At 37.4% G+C, this 17,401-nt stretch overlaps 1 protein-coding gene across 17 annotated transcripts in view; it reads left to right on the top strand.

Moving 5' to 3' along the window:
• The first annotated feature begins 1,253 nt into the window (after nt 1–1,253).
• LOC149285256 (sodium channel protein type 8 subunit alpha-like) overlaps nt 1,254–17,401 on the top strand; it is a 45,553-nt gene continuing 29,405 nt past the window's right edge. For 8 of the 17 annotated variants that reach the window (XM_089495567.1, XM_089495564.1, XM_089495571.1 and 5 more), the window contains exons 1-5: nt 1,254–1,529; nt 7,586–7,704; nt 8,283–8,372; nt 9,165–9,293; nt 12,973–13,064. In XM_089495567.1, coding sequence (XP_089351693.1) covers nt 1,254–1,529; nt 7,586–7,704; nt 8,283–8,372; nt 9,165–9,293; nt 12,973–13,064 — 706 coding nt within the window. Of the gene's footprint in view, nt 1,530–7,585; nt 7,705–8,282; nt 8,373–9,164; nt 9,294–12,768; nt 13,065–17,401 lie in introns of all 17 variants that reach the window. The other 9 variants (XM_089495568.1, XM_089495565.1, XM_089495559.1 and 6 more) reach the window with 2 other exon arrangements.

The raw sequence follows: 17,401 nt of genomic DNA, 5'->3' as shown, positions 1-17,401 counted from the left end.
AAATGTAATCAATTATGCAGTTTTCCCACTCAAGTTCAGTGAAAAACCCTAATAAATGAGCCCTGTAACTTTACATCTCATATTTCATTGTATTACAGATGCTCCGTGTTTCTCATCTTGTCAGGATAACCGTTGCTGGACATCACTGCTTTTAGCATAACGAAACTCATTTATTAAACCACCTAGAGAGTGTGCTTTTTTGTTTGTCGATTAGCCTAATTGCTTTGGAGATATTTAACTTAAAGAATGACCTCATGGAGACTGAGATCTCTTACAGGATCAGGCAGAGCCAGTTTTATCTGATCAATTCCCTGTCCTGAAGCTACCTTCCTTCTCCTTACCAACCCTTTACAAAGGCTGACTAAAGCGATCAACAAGAATAAGCAACTTGACAATAGGGGAGAGCTAAGTTGCATAATAATGCCAATGTTAAAAACAGGTTTGGATTGCCGGCTTTATCATATATGCGCTATATCATTCATCATTTTTCAGAAGGCTGTACAAAAGTTCAATGGGACGTAGCAAGTAGTATATAACATAGCAATTTTACTTACAGAAAAAAGGGCTAAGGAGGGCCCTGCTCAACTGAGCTTACAGTCTAAAGAGCTCTGAAAGTAAGAGTGATTTTCAAATGAATCCTGAAGTGCACAGGCAGTCAGTGAAGACAATGACAGAGAGGTGTTAGTAAAATGATGGTGGAGTGTGGGTATATTAGGTGGATTTATACTTCAGCCACCTCCCGGCAGAGCAGCCCCACTGTCCCACTTTTGTATACAGTATGGATATGAGCCACGGGATCTGTAAAATAAATGGAGGTCGTTCTGCATATCTGCCTCGCAAGGCATTGAAGCTGAGCGCAGCAGTGTGGTTGGAAGGGTAAAGTGGATGGGTGGTCATGTCCCCAGCCCCTACCCGTGCCACTGGTCCTATTTGCATCCCTGTCCCTCTAAAAAGGTGTCTCAGTTTGGACACGTATTACATTGGGGGTAGGCTACAGGGTTTAGTCTATGCTATTAAGAGACAGCCTTTTTCCCCCAATGTATTGGTAGTACATCCATAGAGTTATCAGCAGATGAAGAGAGGTTATGAGATATATTTGGACATTAAACACAATATATGGCCATGTGTAGCTAAGCAACAGTCGATAATTGCTTGCATTATGCCCAGCTTTTAACTTCTGCTTTTTTTTCTTCTTGCAGATTGGACCTGTCCGGGTTGCTGTATAACTAAATAAGTCGCTGCAGGATGAAAAGATGGCAGCTCCGCTTATTGCACCACCCGGCCCTGACAGCTTCAAAGCATTTACTCGTGAATCATTGGCTGCTATTGAAAAACGCATAGCAGAGGAGAAAAACAAAAAGCCACCAAAGCAGGACAGCAGCCACAGAGACGATGATGATGAAAATAAACCAAAACCAAACGGTGACCTGGAAGCAGGCAAAAATGTGCCGTTTATATACGGAGATGTCCCTTCTAAACTGATTGCTGATCCAATCGAAGACTTAGACCCTTTTTATTTAAACAAGAAAGTGAGTCTACATCTCAGAAAAAAATATTCATGGGAATTACAGGTTTTCAGCTACTGGAAAACTCGGTGGAATTCAATTTAGGCTTTATTGAATAAAGCAAAGGTTTCTTTTTTCTTCACTCCACACTGGAGTTATTTTATTGCAACATCATTAAGTGGATCTAAGCATTAAGTGCACTATAAAGTATTACTGAAGTGCAATAGGAAAAAGCATTATTGTTTTAAACCCAAGGATGTATATGTGGCCAGGATTGCCCTGCAAGATGCTGAGGTTACCAGGTTAATAGGTTTTCTGAGGTTTCATTCATTGGTCTTAGATAATGTGCTTATTTCCTTGGGCCTTAAAAATCTTGTAGACATATAACATGTGTCCAGCCCCTCATGCTTGGTATTTATTTTTTAGAGGTGAATGTAAAACATATATACAGATAATACCCATGATTTTTATTCATCTAAAGAATGATGAAGTATATATCTTGATCTGTCACTTCAACAAACTTATAATTTATAGAATATAACACAGTTGTCTATATGTTACATTAACATTTTTAATGCCATAGAGCAAAGACAATAATAATTAGAGATTTTTTTTATTTTTTTTTATTTAGGGCAGGGAATTGAAAGGTGACTATACAGTTCATCCATTAAAGGGACACTCTAGCTATTGCATGCATATGATAAGTGCCCCTTTTACATTTTTGTATGGTCCTCCTTACATTGATTCTGGAGAACCCCCAAATGCATTTAAGTCTTTCACCTCTAGTCAGCTCTAGCTGTGGCTCAACAAGAGTTCTGGAGGGGATCTTATTGGGGCTTATGTAAAAAAATTGATTTAAAGGGAAGGGCTTTCCTCGTGCTACTGATTAGCAGCAAATCAGTGGTATAAAAAACAGGACCACACGTGAGCCAACCAATATAGATTTGACCTGTTCCAGGCAGAAGTCTTGCGTGAAGACTTCCTCTGAACAGAAGAGAATGCTGCAGTTTATAAAATCATCAGTAACAAACGTTGAAAATGCACAGTTACGTCCATTGACTTTCTTGCACAGGCTTTCGTTTGATCTCTTGTAATGGCTGTCGCGTCACTGCTGGCGTCACCCAAAAAGTCATTGGAGGACAGGATATCCCCTGCAGGGTCTGTCTCGACCCTGCTGGGATATCCAATTGCTGCTCCCTACACACCGATGACGGACACTGTATTTCCCAATGCAAGTTTATGGACACTTGCACGGAGATCACAGTGTGTTTGGTGCAGGGGGATTGAAGGGAGGAGAGTGAGAAACCATGTTTTCACTCTTCCCAGTGAATAAACAAAAAACCAAACAATAAACTTTGACATCACTGGCATAAATAACATGTTCAAGAGGTCCCTAAGAGGACCTCTAATCATAATGTACTGATAACAGTGCACAAAATTAAAGAAACAACAAAACAAATACAAAAAATTAAATAAAAAAATAAATTATAAAGAAAATAATAATAATAAAAAAGTCCTTACATTCCATTGCACAACAGCCCCCGTCCACAACCCCAAAATAAGTATGAACAATACTACCCTATAGGGTACTATATGTAACGGATGGATATGGCCCGCTAGAAAGAAAGAAAGGATGTGGGTTATTTATGTATTCTGGAGATGCAGCTAAACAATTTTGGCCGGGTTTCTCTGCCATAACACATACCCTGTGCAAAAAAATCTAAACAACACAGAAGTGTTGCTGAAAAAAGAGCAGGAAATTATTTCTACGGGAAACTTTGGCAGTTATTGGGAGCCAAATGGCTGCATGAAAAATGTCCAAATGCCCCTGAGATACTCTGGGTTGCTTTACAGAAATATATACTTTATGGGGTTTTTAGAATTAGGGGGGTGCTAAACAGGCCCATATGAGCCATAGGGCCACTAAAGCTGAAAATAGAGCAGGAAAATTTTTTGCGGCCAACTTTGACAGTGATTGGTGTAAACATTTTTTAAAATTCTACGGCTTTGTAAAGAATAACGTATACCTTATAGTATGTTCCCTATAAGTGCTGGGAAAGTATGGAAATTCTATATAAATTAGGTATTTCTGAAATCAGGACACCTGACTTGATAAACTTGGTGGGGATTTTCTGTCACTTTACCTAATTTTGTGTGGATTCAGAAGGGAAAATATATTAAAAAAAAATCAGGGTTTCCTAATTTTTCGCTAGTTTTTACTAAATTTCTCATCCTAATTTTTCAACTGATTATTTAACTATGGTATCTAAAAAGAAAGCCGTCTTTGTCGTAGAAAAAAATATATATAGTTTACATGGGTACGCTATATGCAGGAAAGGAGAATAATCGCTGAACCGACACTTGCTCCGGGACTTAAGGTACCAAACTTAAGGGGTTAAAAGGGCCAGCATGCCGTCAGATGATCTGTTGTTACATACACTGGCACCATGCTGGAAAAAATCCTTGATCGTGGCTACCAGGGCTTATCATTCATTGATATGTTATAGTTGGGGTAGCCATACTGACCATCTGTTTGAGTGCAGATATGTCATTTTTAACATTTTCCTAACCACCCATCCAAAAAGTCCTTCCGTGCATTATGGGGGAATGTAACATAAAAATGAAGTAGTAGGTTTTTTTTCTGTGGGTTCATACATCCTACATACTACAGAAAATTGACAAAATAGCCAATATGGCAGCTGTGGTTATATTGGCTTAATCTGAGTGCTGAATATTGAATTACCACATCCTCCTTATTGATTTTAATACGGGTAAAATGTGAAATTCGCATTCAAAGGAAATAAATTAATTGTTCTGAATGTTTCTATAATATAATACCACCCCCATAAGTGTTACATTTTAATCTGATTGATAAGATTTGATGAATATCATGATAACATTTTAAAAAATGTATGAAACATGCAATTCATAAGATATAAACATTTTGCATTATCAGGAAGACTCTGATGGGAGGGTTTGGAATTAAGAGGATTGCATATTTTTCACGAAGATAAATTGGAGTACATTATGTGGTGGCAAAGAGGGGGGGGCGATACATTCATGCTCAATTAGAGGTTTAATGGGATTTAATTAGATTACTCAGTGCACTTGTTTAAAAGTACTGGAATTGCGTCTAGCAGGAAACCTCAGCGTCTGCTGGAGTGTTAAAGTCAAGCTACTTTCAGATGCATGCATTAGGGACACGCGGAAATCTCTTCCCTTAGAATGTATTATCACATCAGCAAAAGGATGATTATTGATTTTTTTTCCCCTTTCTGCTGTTGCTGAGGTTTTTCTTTAAGTATTACCGGAAACAGAGGTGCACAGCTTGCATTTTGGAAATATTTTTCACGGCAAAACACATTCAGAGTTCAAAGGCTGTACTGCGTTTTTGCAGCAGGAACGGGTCTGCTTGTAATCGGGGCACTCTCCCCAGGTACAAGATGCAAGATGTAGCTTGTCGATTCTGATTTTAGGGAATGTAGAGGAGAGAGCTTGCCATTTGTTTTAGTTTTTAGAGGTTTGTGCCTCACTTTTTGAGATTAGAACAAAGCCCTTCCCAGTTCCCACGCGTAATTACGGATGACATGGCATTTTGATGACTATGCAGTCTTTTAACATAGGTTCAAAGGAAGATCTTATTTAAGGGGGTCAGGAATGGTGAATTTGCGAAATTTAAGAGATGGAAATTTCTTTTGGTCCATTATTTTAAGATAATTATATTTGATGATGCATAGTGTCTTCAGAATAGAGGATTAGTTTTGCTACAACTTTTATATAGGTTATTACACAACTGGTTATTTAAGAAAAGAGGCAAATATTTAAGCTACATTCGAGGAAAGACTTTTAATCTGACAATGACCAGCCAAGTAAAAGACTAGGTGGTAAATATACCTATTATCTCACTTCCTGCCATATGGTCAGATGTGTTTATGGTTCTATTTAGAACAGGGAGAGTAAAGCTATTGGTGCCTTGCTTGGGTGGCCCAATGGATTGTATAGATGATATAGATGATTGTATAGATGATATTGTACAGTGATGCCCTGCATAAATCAGCCATGCAAACAAGTAGTAGAGCAGTAATTCATCATAAAAAAGGAGCAGAGATATAGCAAGGGATTAAAGATGCCTAAACATCCCACCATACTAGTCACCCTGACCCTGGTGGCTATATGTGAAATTGCAAATATAACACAGAAAAAGTAGCGGCCAAAAACTCTTAAATACGAGCAGAGTATAGGATGGCAGACAACTATTCCTTCCAACTACTCCATTTTGTTTTAATTGCAGCAGAACTAATCGTGCCACTAAAATATTATTATTTTAAAAGGTATATTGGTTGATATGAGTAATGGATATGGATAATAAAATACAGACAGTTGTAACATAGAGTTATATACTTTACCTAAACATCGAAACGTCAAAGCAATATATCTAAAAGGGTAATTACAAGTTACAGTTTACAACAGACAAAATGAATACAAAGGCATACATTTAGTTACGTTAGAAATAAAAGCTACTCATGACCTTAACAAAGATACAGTTACCAGAAATCCACCTTCTGGTCCCAGGAGAGTCTGTGGCCATCTTGGCCCTGAGTATCAGCAAGAGTTCTGGATCTTTTTTGTCACACGGTCTCATTTTAGTTGAATGATCAATGACTAAAGTGTTTCTAGTCCTAGTTCTACCTTCTTCATAGACTCCTAGAGTATACCAATCAGATAACAACCGGTCATATAGGAGGTGCTAGGGAAATGCCCCCTACTGACCACGAGGTAGGCTTTTGTACAGTCAACCACTATTACAATGTAAGTAACTCCATCATCGGTAACTATCATCCTCAGTACAAGCTTTATTGTGCTGTTGTCCGTATCCATTACAGATGGGTATATATAATAAGTAAACTTGGATTTTTCCATAAACCTGTCAAGAAGTAAGGGGATGAATGGAAGATAATACTTAAAAATAAAACCATAGCAATCCTTAAATTGGAGGGCACTGAGATGTGGATGTGAGAACGGGAGATCAACAAAGCTCATCTCCATGCTCATGAAATGGGCTCTACAATCTTACAAAGTTTAACTTTAAGCTCATCTTAGTCTTGGTCAGCACAGTTCCTATCAAATTTTAACATCTCGATAACATTAATTGAGATGCATTTCATAAACTAACAAGAAAAAGGGCGAAACACGGAGACATAACAAAAAATTCAGGAATCATTCAGGAAATACACTTGTTTGTCTTAATCCACACATCAGATGCAAAAATAGAGGTTTAATTATCCATTTTATTTATCCATTAGAAACATACTTTTAGCGGGGTGGTGTAAGTCTTTTGAGTAGGAGAATTCATTCTCATAGTAGTCGTAATTAGCTGTTCCGCATGTGTATTTGTAACACATTGAAACCTCAGGTATACGTAGTGCAGAACATACGCGTAAGGGACTCTTAAAATACAGGTTAACAAAACATGTGCCCTAAGTATCACAAGATCAATGAGAACCATGATCAGTAAGTGGGAGAAAATGATATGGGAGCGGGTGTTATGGTTTGTGGATCTGGGCAAATTGTTTCTTTACTTGCTTGCTTATCCATGCAGCGTTGAGTTAGACTTTTTTTTATGAATGAAAATAGGTGTAGATATAATATTTGGCTTTTATTCAGTATATCATTTTGGTGCTTTGTATAATCACCCCCAAAGCTTCATCCCTGCTATTTTTAAATCATATTTTTTTATTAATAAATAGGATCATATATATTAACAATGTGCTGTTATTGAAATGTGTTTGGTTGATATAACAAGCAAATACCTATTGTATATAAATATTTTATGTGGGCAATACTGAAGGGATTACAAAGATAGTCCTCTTGTTTATTGGATTCAAGTAAAATAAGTTAATTTCATAATGACATGTAAAGGTTAATTGTCTACACTATGTAGTCCCTTTATATCGAAAATCACTTTATTCTGCTGTATATTATAATTTGATGTTTTTAGCTTTAAACACTGATATATTTTTACTATTATGTGTTAGCAATTTTCTGATCGAATGTATCTTCTTTCTCTTTCCTCTCCGCAGACCTTTATAGTACTAAACAAAGGAAAAACAATCTTCAGATTTAGTGCCGCTCCTTCTATGTATATATTAAGTCCTTTTAACCTATTAAGGAGAATAGCTATTAAAATTTTGATACATTCATATCCTTTTTTTTTTTTTTAAAGTTCTGAACTATATATTTACAGTGCCTGAGGTTTTTATCTTTCGAACAATATGCAGACATGTGGTGCATAAAATACTAATTTATTCTCTTCTTCGCATTGGGTATTCTAGGAATATCATCGGTCAAAGGTTTTAGGGTTGTAAAGTCAAACATGCTGATCTACTGTTTAGGCAACTTATTTTGTAATAATTAACCGACAAGAAGTAGAGGTTTTCTGTTTGTTAATCTGGTGCAAGTGACATTACCTGGCATAAATCTGGTATGAAATTTCAGCAAATTGTATACATTTGAAGCTAAAATATTCCTAAGCATAGTACTATACATGCAGTCATTGTATACTCATTTCATTCCTTTAATGCGTGAAATGTACAAATATATATATATATATATATATACTCTAATTGATGAACTGAAAATTTAAGATATGTTGATGAAGACGGGTACAATTCTAAATCAATTGTATTTAGTGGAAACTAATAACCATTGTAATTATGTAGTAGCCAAATTGAAGCTTTGTCTCCAAATATTCAGCTTATCTCCTTGACTACATTGTACAGTATTTAGCATGATAATCATGTGCACTATTTTGACCAACTGCGTCTTCATGACTTTTAGTAACCCTCCAGATTGGTCTAAACAAGTGGAGTAAGTATATTTTAATATTTTTTATTTCTGGAAATTCTATTTTGTGAAAAAAAACCACACATGCAAATCCTGAAAAACAATATGTTAGAAAGGAAGTATTCCATAGTGGGGGATATTCACTAACCTGTGAGCAATGTGTTGTGAAATGCCAGCCCTGGTAATTTTCTTCTGCAAGGGCTGCGCTGGCTCTGCTTAATACATACCTAAATTGGAACGATAATCCAAATTGCATTATAAACGTACCGGCAAACTTCTGCGAGGGCTCCACGTCTCCCCCAATCAGGGGATGCTACTTGCCCCATTTAGACTTTAAAGGGACAGGAACTGGGTGGAAAATAGGCAGAAATAAGCTGAGAACAGGCAGAAGTAGGAAAAGAGGGGATATGCCCAAACGCTGCTCCCCTGCTCGGAGTTTGGAAATACTTTCCCAGAGCCGTGGGAAAAGCAGCACTTCACGTGGAGTCTCAGTCGAACCCGACAAATGTCCAGGTACGCTTCTGAAGGACCAACCACAAGTAATTTCCCCTGCATTGAGTTAAAACAGTAGGATGATCTTACAGACTCTGCCCCCACCCCTCATAGGATATACCACAGAGGGTTCCTCTAACAAACTATGTGTATATAATGCCTGAATATCTTACTTGGTAGTTATTGAGTTAGAAGGGGGATTAGAACATGTACACTTGTTGTGTTGTTTTCTACCCACACTTAAGATGCATTCCTATTGATATTAATTTCCTGTAAAGTATAATTAACCGGTATGTATGGCTATTTACCATTTGATTACCATAGGTACACCTTCACTGGTATTTATACATTTGAGTCACTTGTGAAAATCATTGCAAGAGGATTTTGTATAGACGACTTTACGTTTTTGCGGGACCCATGGAACTGGCTGGACTTCAGCGTTATTATGATGGCGTAAGTTTTCTGCACTGATATTTAAATGTGATTATTCACATTTCCTATGTTTAAAAGGGGATGCATACAATTCCTTATTAATATTATTACGATCAAATATGTTTTGATGAAAACATTACTGTTTAGCTAATGCTAGAAAAATACAATGCTGCACATTTAATGCCTTGAAATATGTGTCTGGAGGCAGTGTTGTTTCTTGCACAGGGGACTACAAATTAAAGTAGCATTAAACCTCCTATTTTGCCAAACAGATAATAGTAAGTCCCCTGACCATTAGAACAGCCTAAAGCCAAAACATGAAAAGATTCATCGCTATAATACATTTCTAAAATGAACATACATTTTCTTCTTAAGACTAGCGGTGAGAATCACATTGTAAGTGTGTAATACAAGCTTAACCACTAACACGAGTATCCGTAGTAATGTCAGAGCATCCTAATAAATAGCAGAGTAGTAATGTCAGAGTTCCATTACGATAATTTATTTTGTTGATAGTGTTATGGCAGGGGTGTCCAAGTTTTTCCTGCAGTGGGCCACTTCATCAGAAATGTATATGTTCGGGGGCCGCACTCATTTTTCACTGAGAGAAAAAATGGCCTTTAATAGGACATGCAGATCGAAATAAAGTAAATGACACAAATTCCTTTACAATGCCTCTCACTGATTTCTGGGCCTAGAAAGTTTTGTCCTCTGACGCAACTACAAATTCAGGAGGGCGTTTTATCTCTAGATATGTAAAAATTAAATAGTTCTATTTATTCTAGGGATGCACCAAAATGAAAATTCTGGATCAAAACCGAAACAGAAAATGACCCCCCCCATCTTTAAAAATAAAATACTTTTTTTGAAATTTAACACACCAAAATTGTACAAAAAATTAAATAACAATAATATATATATATATATATATATATATATATATATATATATATATATATATATATATATATATATATATAATTAACAGCACACACAAATTCCAGCATGTACTGGTTCCTTTTATATTGAAACAAATTTCTATAATCAACTTACAATTTACTTCTTAAAAATTTTTGGGGAGGACAGGTTCAAGCTTTTCATTCATATAAAAAGTGATGTCATCAACTCAAAAAATCTGAGCAACAGGTATTTAAGCCCTGGATACCTTAAGTAAAGTAATTTCAAATAAGCTTCATTTTAAGCACATTGTGTGTAGGCCTGGTAACTCTGCCACTTCCCTCATGGAAGAGGCAAGTATTTATTTGAAAGCTGTTTTTTTATAGGTCCTCAAAACTGGAATGTATGTATAATTTTGCATAATACATCGTTGAGCCATATTAGTTTGGCATGATATATAGACTAGTCAGGAGGCATCATCTCCAGGCCAAAATATTTATGGTGGTATAAAAATTTAGCATACTGACACCATAGCATATTATACTATGTATAATATCATTTTAATAACGGTAAAAGTGTGCAGTAGAAAATGCTAGTGATGATAACAGTTTGTAATGCCTAAAGTGTCATGCTTATACACTATCGTTATGTACTGAGTGTAATCCCATAATGCAAGGGTGTCCAGGTTTTTTCTGCAGTGGGCCACTTCATCAGAAATGTATGTGTGCGTGGGCCGCACTCATTTTTTACTGAGAGAAAATATAGCCTTTTAGCTTTATAATGCATATTAATACAGGGTTAATTTGGTGATATTGAAAAAAGCAGTGGACAGTTTTGTGATCAACTTTTATGTCATTCTATCAATACTAAATTACTTAAACAGTAAAACAAAGTCAGTCCACAAACCATTTAAAACAATTTTAGCCAAATAAAACTGCACAAGGCTGGAGCACACTGTGGGTAGAAGCTGGATTTAAGATGGTTGATGCACACTGGAGGCAGAGCCGGATTAAGAGCATCACGAGTAAGGTGCTGAGGATTTTGGTGGCCATTTTATGGAAATAAATTAAATAGACAGAATTTGCCTCTAATCCTTTTTAATAAAATATGCAGATTGAAACAGAGTGACTAACACAAAACCTTTACTTTTCCTTTCACTGATTTCTGAGGACACACCAGGACAGACTCTGTCACACTGACATCCAACATACCAGGACAGGCTCTGCCACATCGACACCCAGACACACACACACACACACACACACACACACACACACACACACACACACTAGGACAGGCTCTGCCACACCGACACCCAAACACACACACCAGGACAGGCTCTGCCACACCGACACCCAAACACACACACCAGGACAGGCTCTGCCACACCGACACCCGCATCAGGATGGGTTAAGCTACACAAAGTATAAAAAATGCTTTCCACACTGCTTTTTTGTTTGTGTGTTTTCCCTTTTTGTATTGATTTATATGTGATGCCCCAACCACCCTGTTGTGTGCTTATGACCCTATAATTGTTGCCCCAAGACAGCCCCCTTTTAAATATGGGTCAGCTTCCATCTATCACCCCAAGTATTTTTTTTAAATACTTTTTTTGCTGGCTTCTTCCCCTGCAGACTGCTCTCCTCCGACATGCTCTTCTACCCGTCAGGAGGAACTCTTCTGTGTGATTCTGCCCCATTGAGCGTTACATCGCATCTTCAAAGGGGCAGGATGAAGAGCCTCATTAAGGCACTGGGCGGCATGGTGCCTGCAAACCGACTGTTTAAAATCATTAAGCGGCCGGCGGAGGCAGACAAAATAGCATCTTTGTGTGCCGGCACACCGGGAAATCTCCAGGTTTCCCAAGGGCCAGCCCGGCCGTGCTTACGCGGGCCGCACCTCAAAGTGTTTACTTTTTCCAACATAGTTTAGTACTCTACTATTGGCATATGTATAAAAAGCAGGTGACCCATCTCAGGCTGGGTGCAGGAACGCTATGAGAGCTATACAAGTTCTAATGCACAGATACAGTATCCATAAGTTTTAAAATAACATAACCTATAATATTCTAAATTCTGTAACTGAATGTCACTGTCTTTGTATGTGTTCAGTGGATTAGTTATGGCTACAGTCACAATGTTTCACACTTATGGAAAATTGCTGGCACTTTAATATATTTTATCTACCATCTATAAGTTGTAAAAAGTGGTCATGTTCATGGGTTGGTTACTTACACAGATAATCATATGGAAGAGGGCACTTTGTGAATTAGCTCAAGGGATTCCATGTGTGGCCATATATGACGGCCCCCTTAGTAAGAAGGTGTTGAATTATACTCAAGATTAAAATATAAGGTATTACCTATCATATAGATATTCATATATTAAAAACGTATTTTATTTAACTTTCTTGATTATACTGGCACACTTAGTTCTAATGGGAAATTATTAGAATTTTTTTTTAATGTTTTATTAGTTTTTCACGGGCTGCATCATTGCCTTTTTTCAGGGTCTCCCAGTTGCACAGTGGTAAATGTTGGGCTGCTTTCACCTCTTAAGTCGTCCACATCATTATAAGTAACTCTGATTTGATTCTGCAGGTATATAACAGAGTTTGTAAACCTAGGCAATGTTTCAGCTCTGCGCACTTTCAGAGTACTGAGAGCTTTGAAAACTATTTCTGTAATTCCAGGTAAGGTGGCCTGCAGTTGATGTTAGGTGTTGGGTAGGCCCTGTGACGTACTTCTTGTTGTAGCCGTTTTGTGTTTTGTCATTGTGTTTGTGTGTGACCTCCCTTATTGCAGATATGTGACAGAGTTTGTGGACCTTGGGAATGTCTCAGCGCTGAGAACATTCAGAGTTCTCCGAGCTTTGAAAACTATCTCTGTCATTCCAGGTGAGAAACTATTTAAACACTAAGGCTGATCCTTTACCTCAACATACTTTTGTTTAATTTGTTTCAAAAATGGTAGAAATACATTTTTGACAGGCTTCGCAGTCTGCCTTTCTTTGGGAAGAAAAACGTAAAAGGCAAAGACGCCATATATGAATAATTATTAAACAATGCATGGTTTGACACCCAAAGCAACGCTTAAAACTTATTGCTAATGTGTTAAAGGTGCTCTTCTATCTACTCTTCTGAATATTGCATTTATTGTATCATTAAGAATATAATTATGTGCAGCACAGAATCTCAAATGTGTGCCCGTCAATAATTCACTCCATTAACTCCATTTTCTCTGGGAACTTTTCATTGTGTAGTCATATGACACTGATAAGTCATTGTCAGATGGAAACAGGTGTCATCATAGTAACATGAAATAGGTTCATAGTACTAGTACAGCTTTTAAATGTCTAGATGGGACAGCACCTTTTGATCTATTATTGTTTAGCCAAATGTTTCCATGTTTAACTTATATTGGCATTATGAAACCATTACATGAGCCTTGACTTATAAATGAAGACTGCCAAGCCTAAAATTGACACACATTTTTTTGCATGATGCTCAAGAAATAAGTGCCTTAGATTACAGAATGCCCATACAGAACTATTCAAAGAAATTAACAATCCCAAAAGGGTGTGTTTCGTTGACTATATACACCATGTACAGAGCATTTCAGGATACATAGAGATCATCCCGTTACTTGGAAGCCTATTGTTTACAAGTTATCACCCCAGCATGTACAACTGACAGGTTCCCGTTGTGATAGCACTGTACAGTGTAGAGTCATTGATAAAGTTTATGAAACATGTAACATGTAAATCACATATACTATTGAATTGCTTATAGTGCTTTTGACACGTTTCCTGCATCGTATAAAATCCTATATATCTAAATTAGATTACTAATAAAGACGTAGCTTTTCTAAAGTAAGAAGCTTGCAGCTAATAGATTTGATAGGCACCAAATTTGGAAATATCATAATGCTTTGCAGGTAAGTGATTTGGAATCAGTTATGACTTTTAGCCTCCGGTCACAAACATAATTGAAGGGTGAAAGCCAAAATTTATATTTAAAATAATCCATATAGGAAATGGTAGCTTCAACCCAGCTGATTTGGCATTGAACCAACATAGTAAAAGCGTATTTACAGGAAGAGATACGCTCATACGTTCTTAGTTTAGGAGAATGCATTTGTAGATTGCAGCCACATAAATGGCATAACGCTTTGTATAAAATACTTAATCACCACAACTGTGTTCCCCATATATATAATATTACTTATGCACTCAAGAGCGACAGCCATGTTAGTTTAACTATTTTGGAAATACACTTTGTTCTTTGGAATGTGACTTAATGGCCACATGATTTTTTTCTTCCAGTAGGGTTTGTATGGCTTTATTACTGGCATAAAATGTGTTTAAAGATTACGAACCAATGAGTAAAGAGTGTTGTAGAACATTACCCCCCCCCATGTTTCCATGATTGGTACACTGCATAAGACACAAGACTTACCGTATATTCTGGCGTATAAGACGACTGGGCGTATAAGACGACCCCCAACTTTTCCAGTTAAAATATAGAATTTGGGCTATACTCGCCGCATAAGACTACCCCTCTACCCAGTATACAACAACCAGCCAATCACGGCAAGCGATGTACCTTACCGGTGATTGGCTGGTTGTTATACAGACATATATATACATACATACACTGCCCTTACACACACATATATATATATATATATATATATATATATCTACACATACTAACATACACTATATATATATATATATATATATATATATATATCTACACATACTAACATACACCTGTCCATACATACACATTTATACACTGCCCTCACCACACACCCCTGCCTTTACACACACATATATATATATACATATATACATGTGTGTGTGTATGTATATATATATATATATATATATACACATATATATATATATATATATACACATATATATACACACACACATATATATATATATATACACACACACACCAGCTTACAAACACACAAATACCTACACTGCTCTTACACACACCTGACCATACACATACACTGACCATCTCACACCAACCTATATACACATACACTGCACTCACACCCCTTTCTCCCCATCTCTTACCTTTCTCATCTTCTATCTTCTTTCTTCCATCCAGTCGTGGGAGCGTGAGGTTTGTCATTTCAGACCTCTGCTTTACTGCTCCCTCATCACTACGCACTGGCAATTGATGCCGAGCGCCGGTACATGACGTCATCCCCGTGCTCGGCATCAATAGCCGGCGCGTAGTGATTAGGGAGCACGGAAGCCGAGGTCTGAAGTGCCAGACCTCGAGCTCCCTAATGTTGGGCTAGTTAGAGGGAGGTCGTGATCTCCCCAACCAGCCCTACTGATCAGGGCTAGTTGGGGAGGTCACGATCTTGCACCTACCTCGGCGCGGCCCTGAAGACCGGCCCAGAGGAGGCAACTTCTCAACTCGCCCCTCCCCTAGAGATTCGTGGCTTCGTGGGAATCTCCGTCTCGGTTAGTACCCAGCGTATAAGACGACCCCCGACTTTTGAGAAGATTTTCTCGGGGTAAAAAGTCGTCTTATACGCCGGAATATACGGTATATGTATGGAAGCTATGCAGGAAACTTCTCTCCTTCTTCTCAGGGCTCTTCCTCAAAGGTTGAAAATGGCCAGGTGTTGTGATTTTAAACTAGAAAATGCATGAATCAATAGTTGAACCAACTTGATTGATGTTTTAGATAATAACAGTATAGCATTCCATATATTCCAATAGATTTATTTATATAGGACCATGAGATTCCGTAGGGCAAGGAAAGTATTTTAGAATTACATTAATTGATAAATAAGATTGGCAACATAGCTCAGAAAGAGGAGTGCCCTGCTTATGAATTTACAATCTATTAGTTATAATTCAGGAGCGTTCAGCATGCTTGCTTCAATTATCATTCACATGAACTTGATCCCCAAACAGTTTAAAATGCATTTATTAAACCACACATTCATTCTGATTAGTGACGTGTGCTGGAACATTAGAGTAGCTTTTTTGACATTTCACAATATGCGCAAATTCAAGATCTTGCAATTTCCAAGTGTTTACATGCATGGCACAATCAACACTTAAAGCTTATTTCTATGAAAAGATAAATCACTTTTTGGGTTGGCTTGATTGATATATTTTTTTTTGTATTATGGAATACACATTCACAATTCCCAGATTATAGCCATTTTGAGAATGGAAATATCTGTTCAGCCTTGGAGTTTAAATGATTTGCATGGACATATTTCAACCCCCTGCTTGTGTCCCGCTCATGAATTTGCTTATTGTGCACAGATTGAAAAAGTTGCATGGAATAATTTGTTATGCCTCTCTATTGTCTGTTATTATGCATTTTGGTACAATCGCGTAAAGCAATTTTCACAGTTATATCTTTTTATTTAATGTTCGCCATTTTGTACTGTATATCTTTCAGTCTAGTTGTACCTTATCACACACGGCTGGTTTTACAATTTCAGAACGTGGTTGTGGATTTTAGTTTTGGGAGACAGCAGTTAAGAGTTGTAATAAGCCAGAACCTTTTATTTTAAATGGGTCTGTAATCTTTGAGGTTAATTTCTTTTTACCAGCATTGCAGTTATTCAAAGTCTGATGAAGTATATCTTCTATAGGATATAAAGGTGTCCATCTTGCGGTGTGTAGTAGATGTTGGGTCCAGCCCCAGTCAATCTTTAGCATACCTGGGAACTCTTAGGGTTTGACCCAGAGCCTATGTGTGAAGCACTTCTGTCCCAGGTCTCGCTGCTCTTTCTCCTGGGCGCTGCAGCATCATGTAGCCACCCCAGTTCCCCTCCCACTCCCATAGGACTCAATGCTATCCGGAGCTAGACCCATCCTATAAAGCCACTCCCCCAGATGAGGGAGAGCACCGGGTAACCCAAACAATGCTCCTGAAGAAATATTGCCTGGTTATAGGGCAAATATAAGAAGGAGGATACAGTGATACCTGATCAAAAGTTGCTGTCACCATTATAATCAGACATTTTTATTTAATATTAGATCACTACTTTGTGCTGCCACTGTGAAGTGGTATACAGAGGAGCTAAAAAAAAATGCAATTTATTGGGGAATTATTCAAATCTATAAAGATTAAATATACAGCTTACATGCAGTACTCCATATTATAACCAATACAGATGTTGCAAATGTATTTTTATACATAGTATATGCAAGCATGGGTATTTGTTTTTACTACAT

The sequence above is a fragment of the Sceloporus occidentalis genome, unplaced genomic scaffold, assembly GCF_023333645.1.
Source record: "Sceloporus occidentalis isolate IW3139 unplaced genomic scaffold, rSceOcc1.0.p SCAF_82, whole genome shotgun sequence".
NCBI classification, from domain to species: Eukaryota; Metazoa; Chordata; class Lepidosauria; order Squamata; family Phrynosomatidae; genus Sceloporus; species Sceloporus occidentalis.
This window is presented reverse-complemented; position numbering and strand designations above follow the sequence as displayed.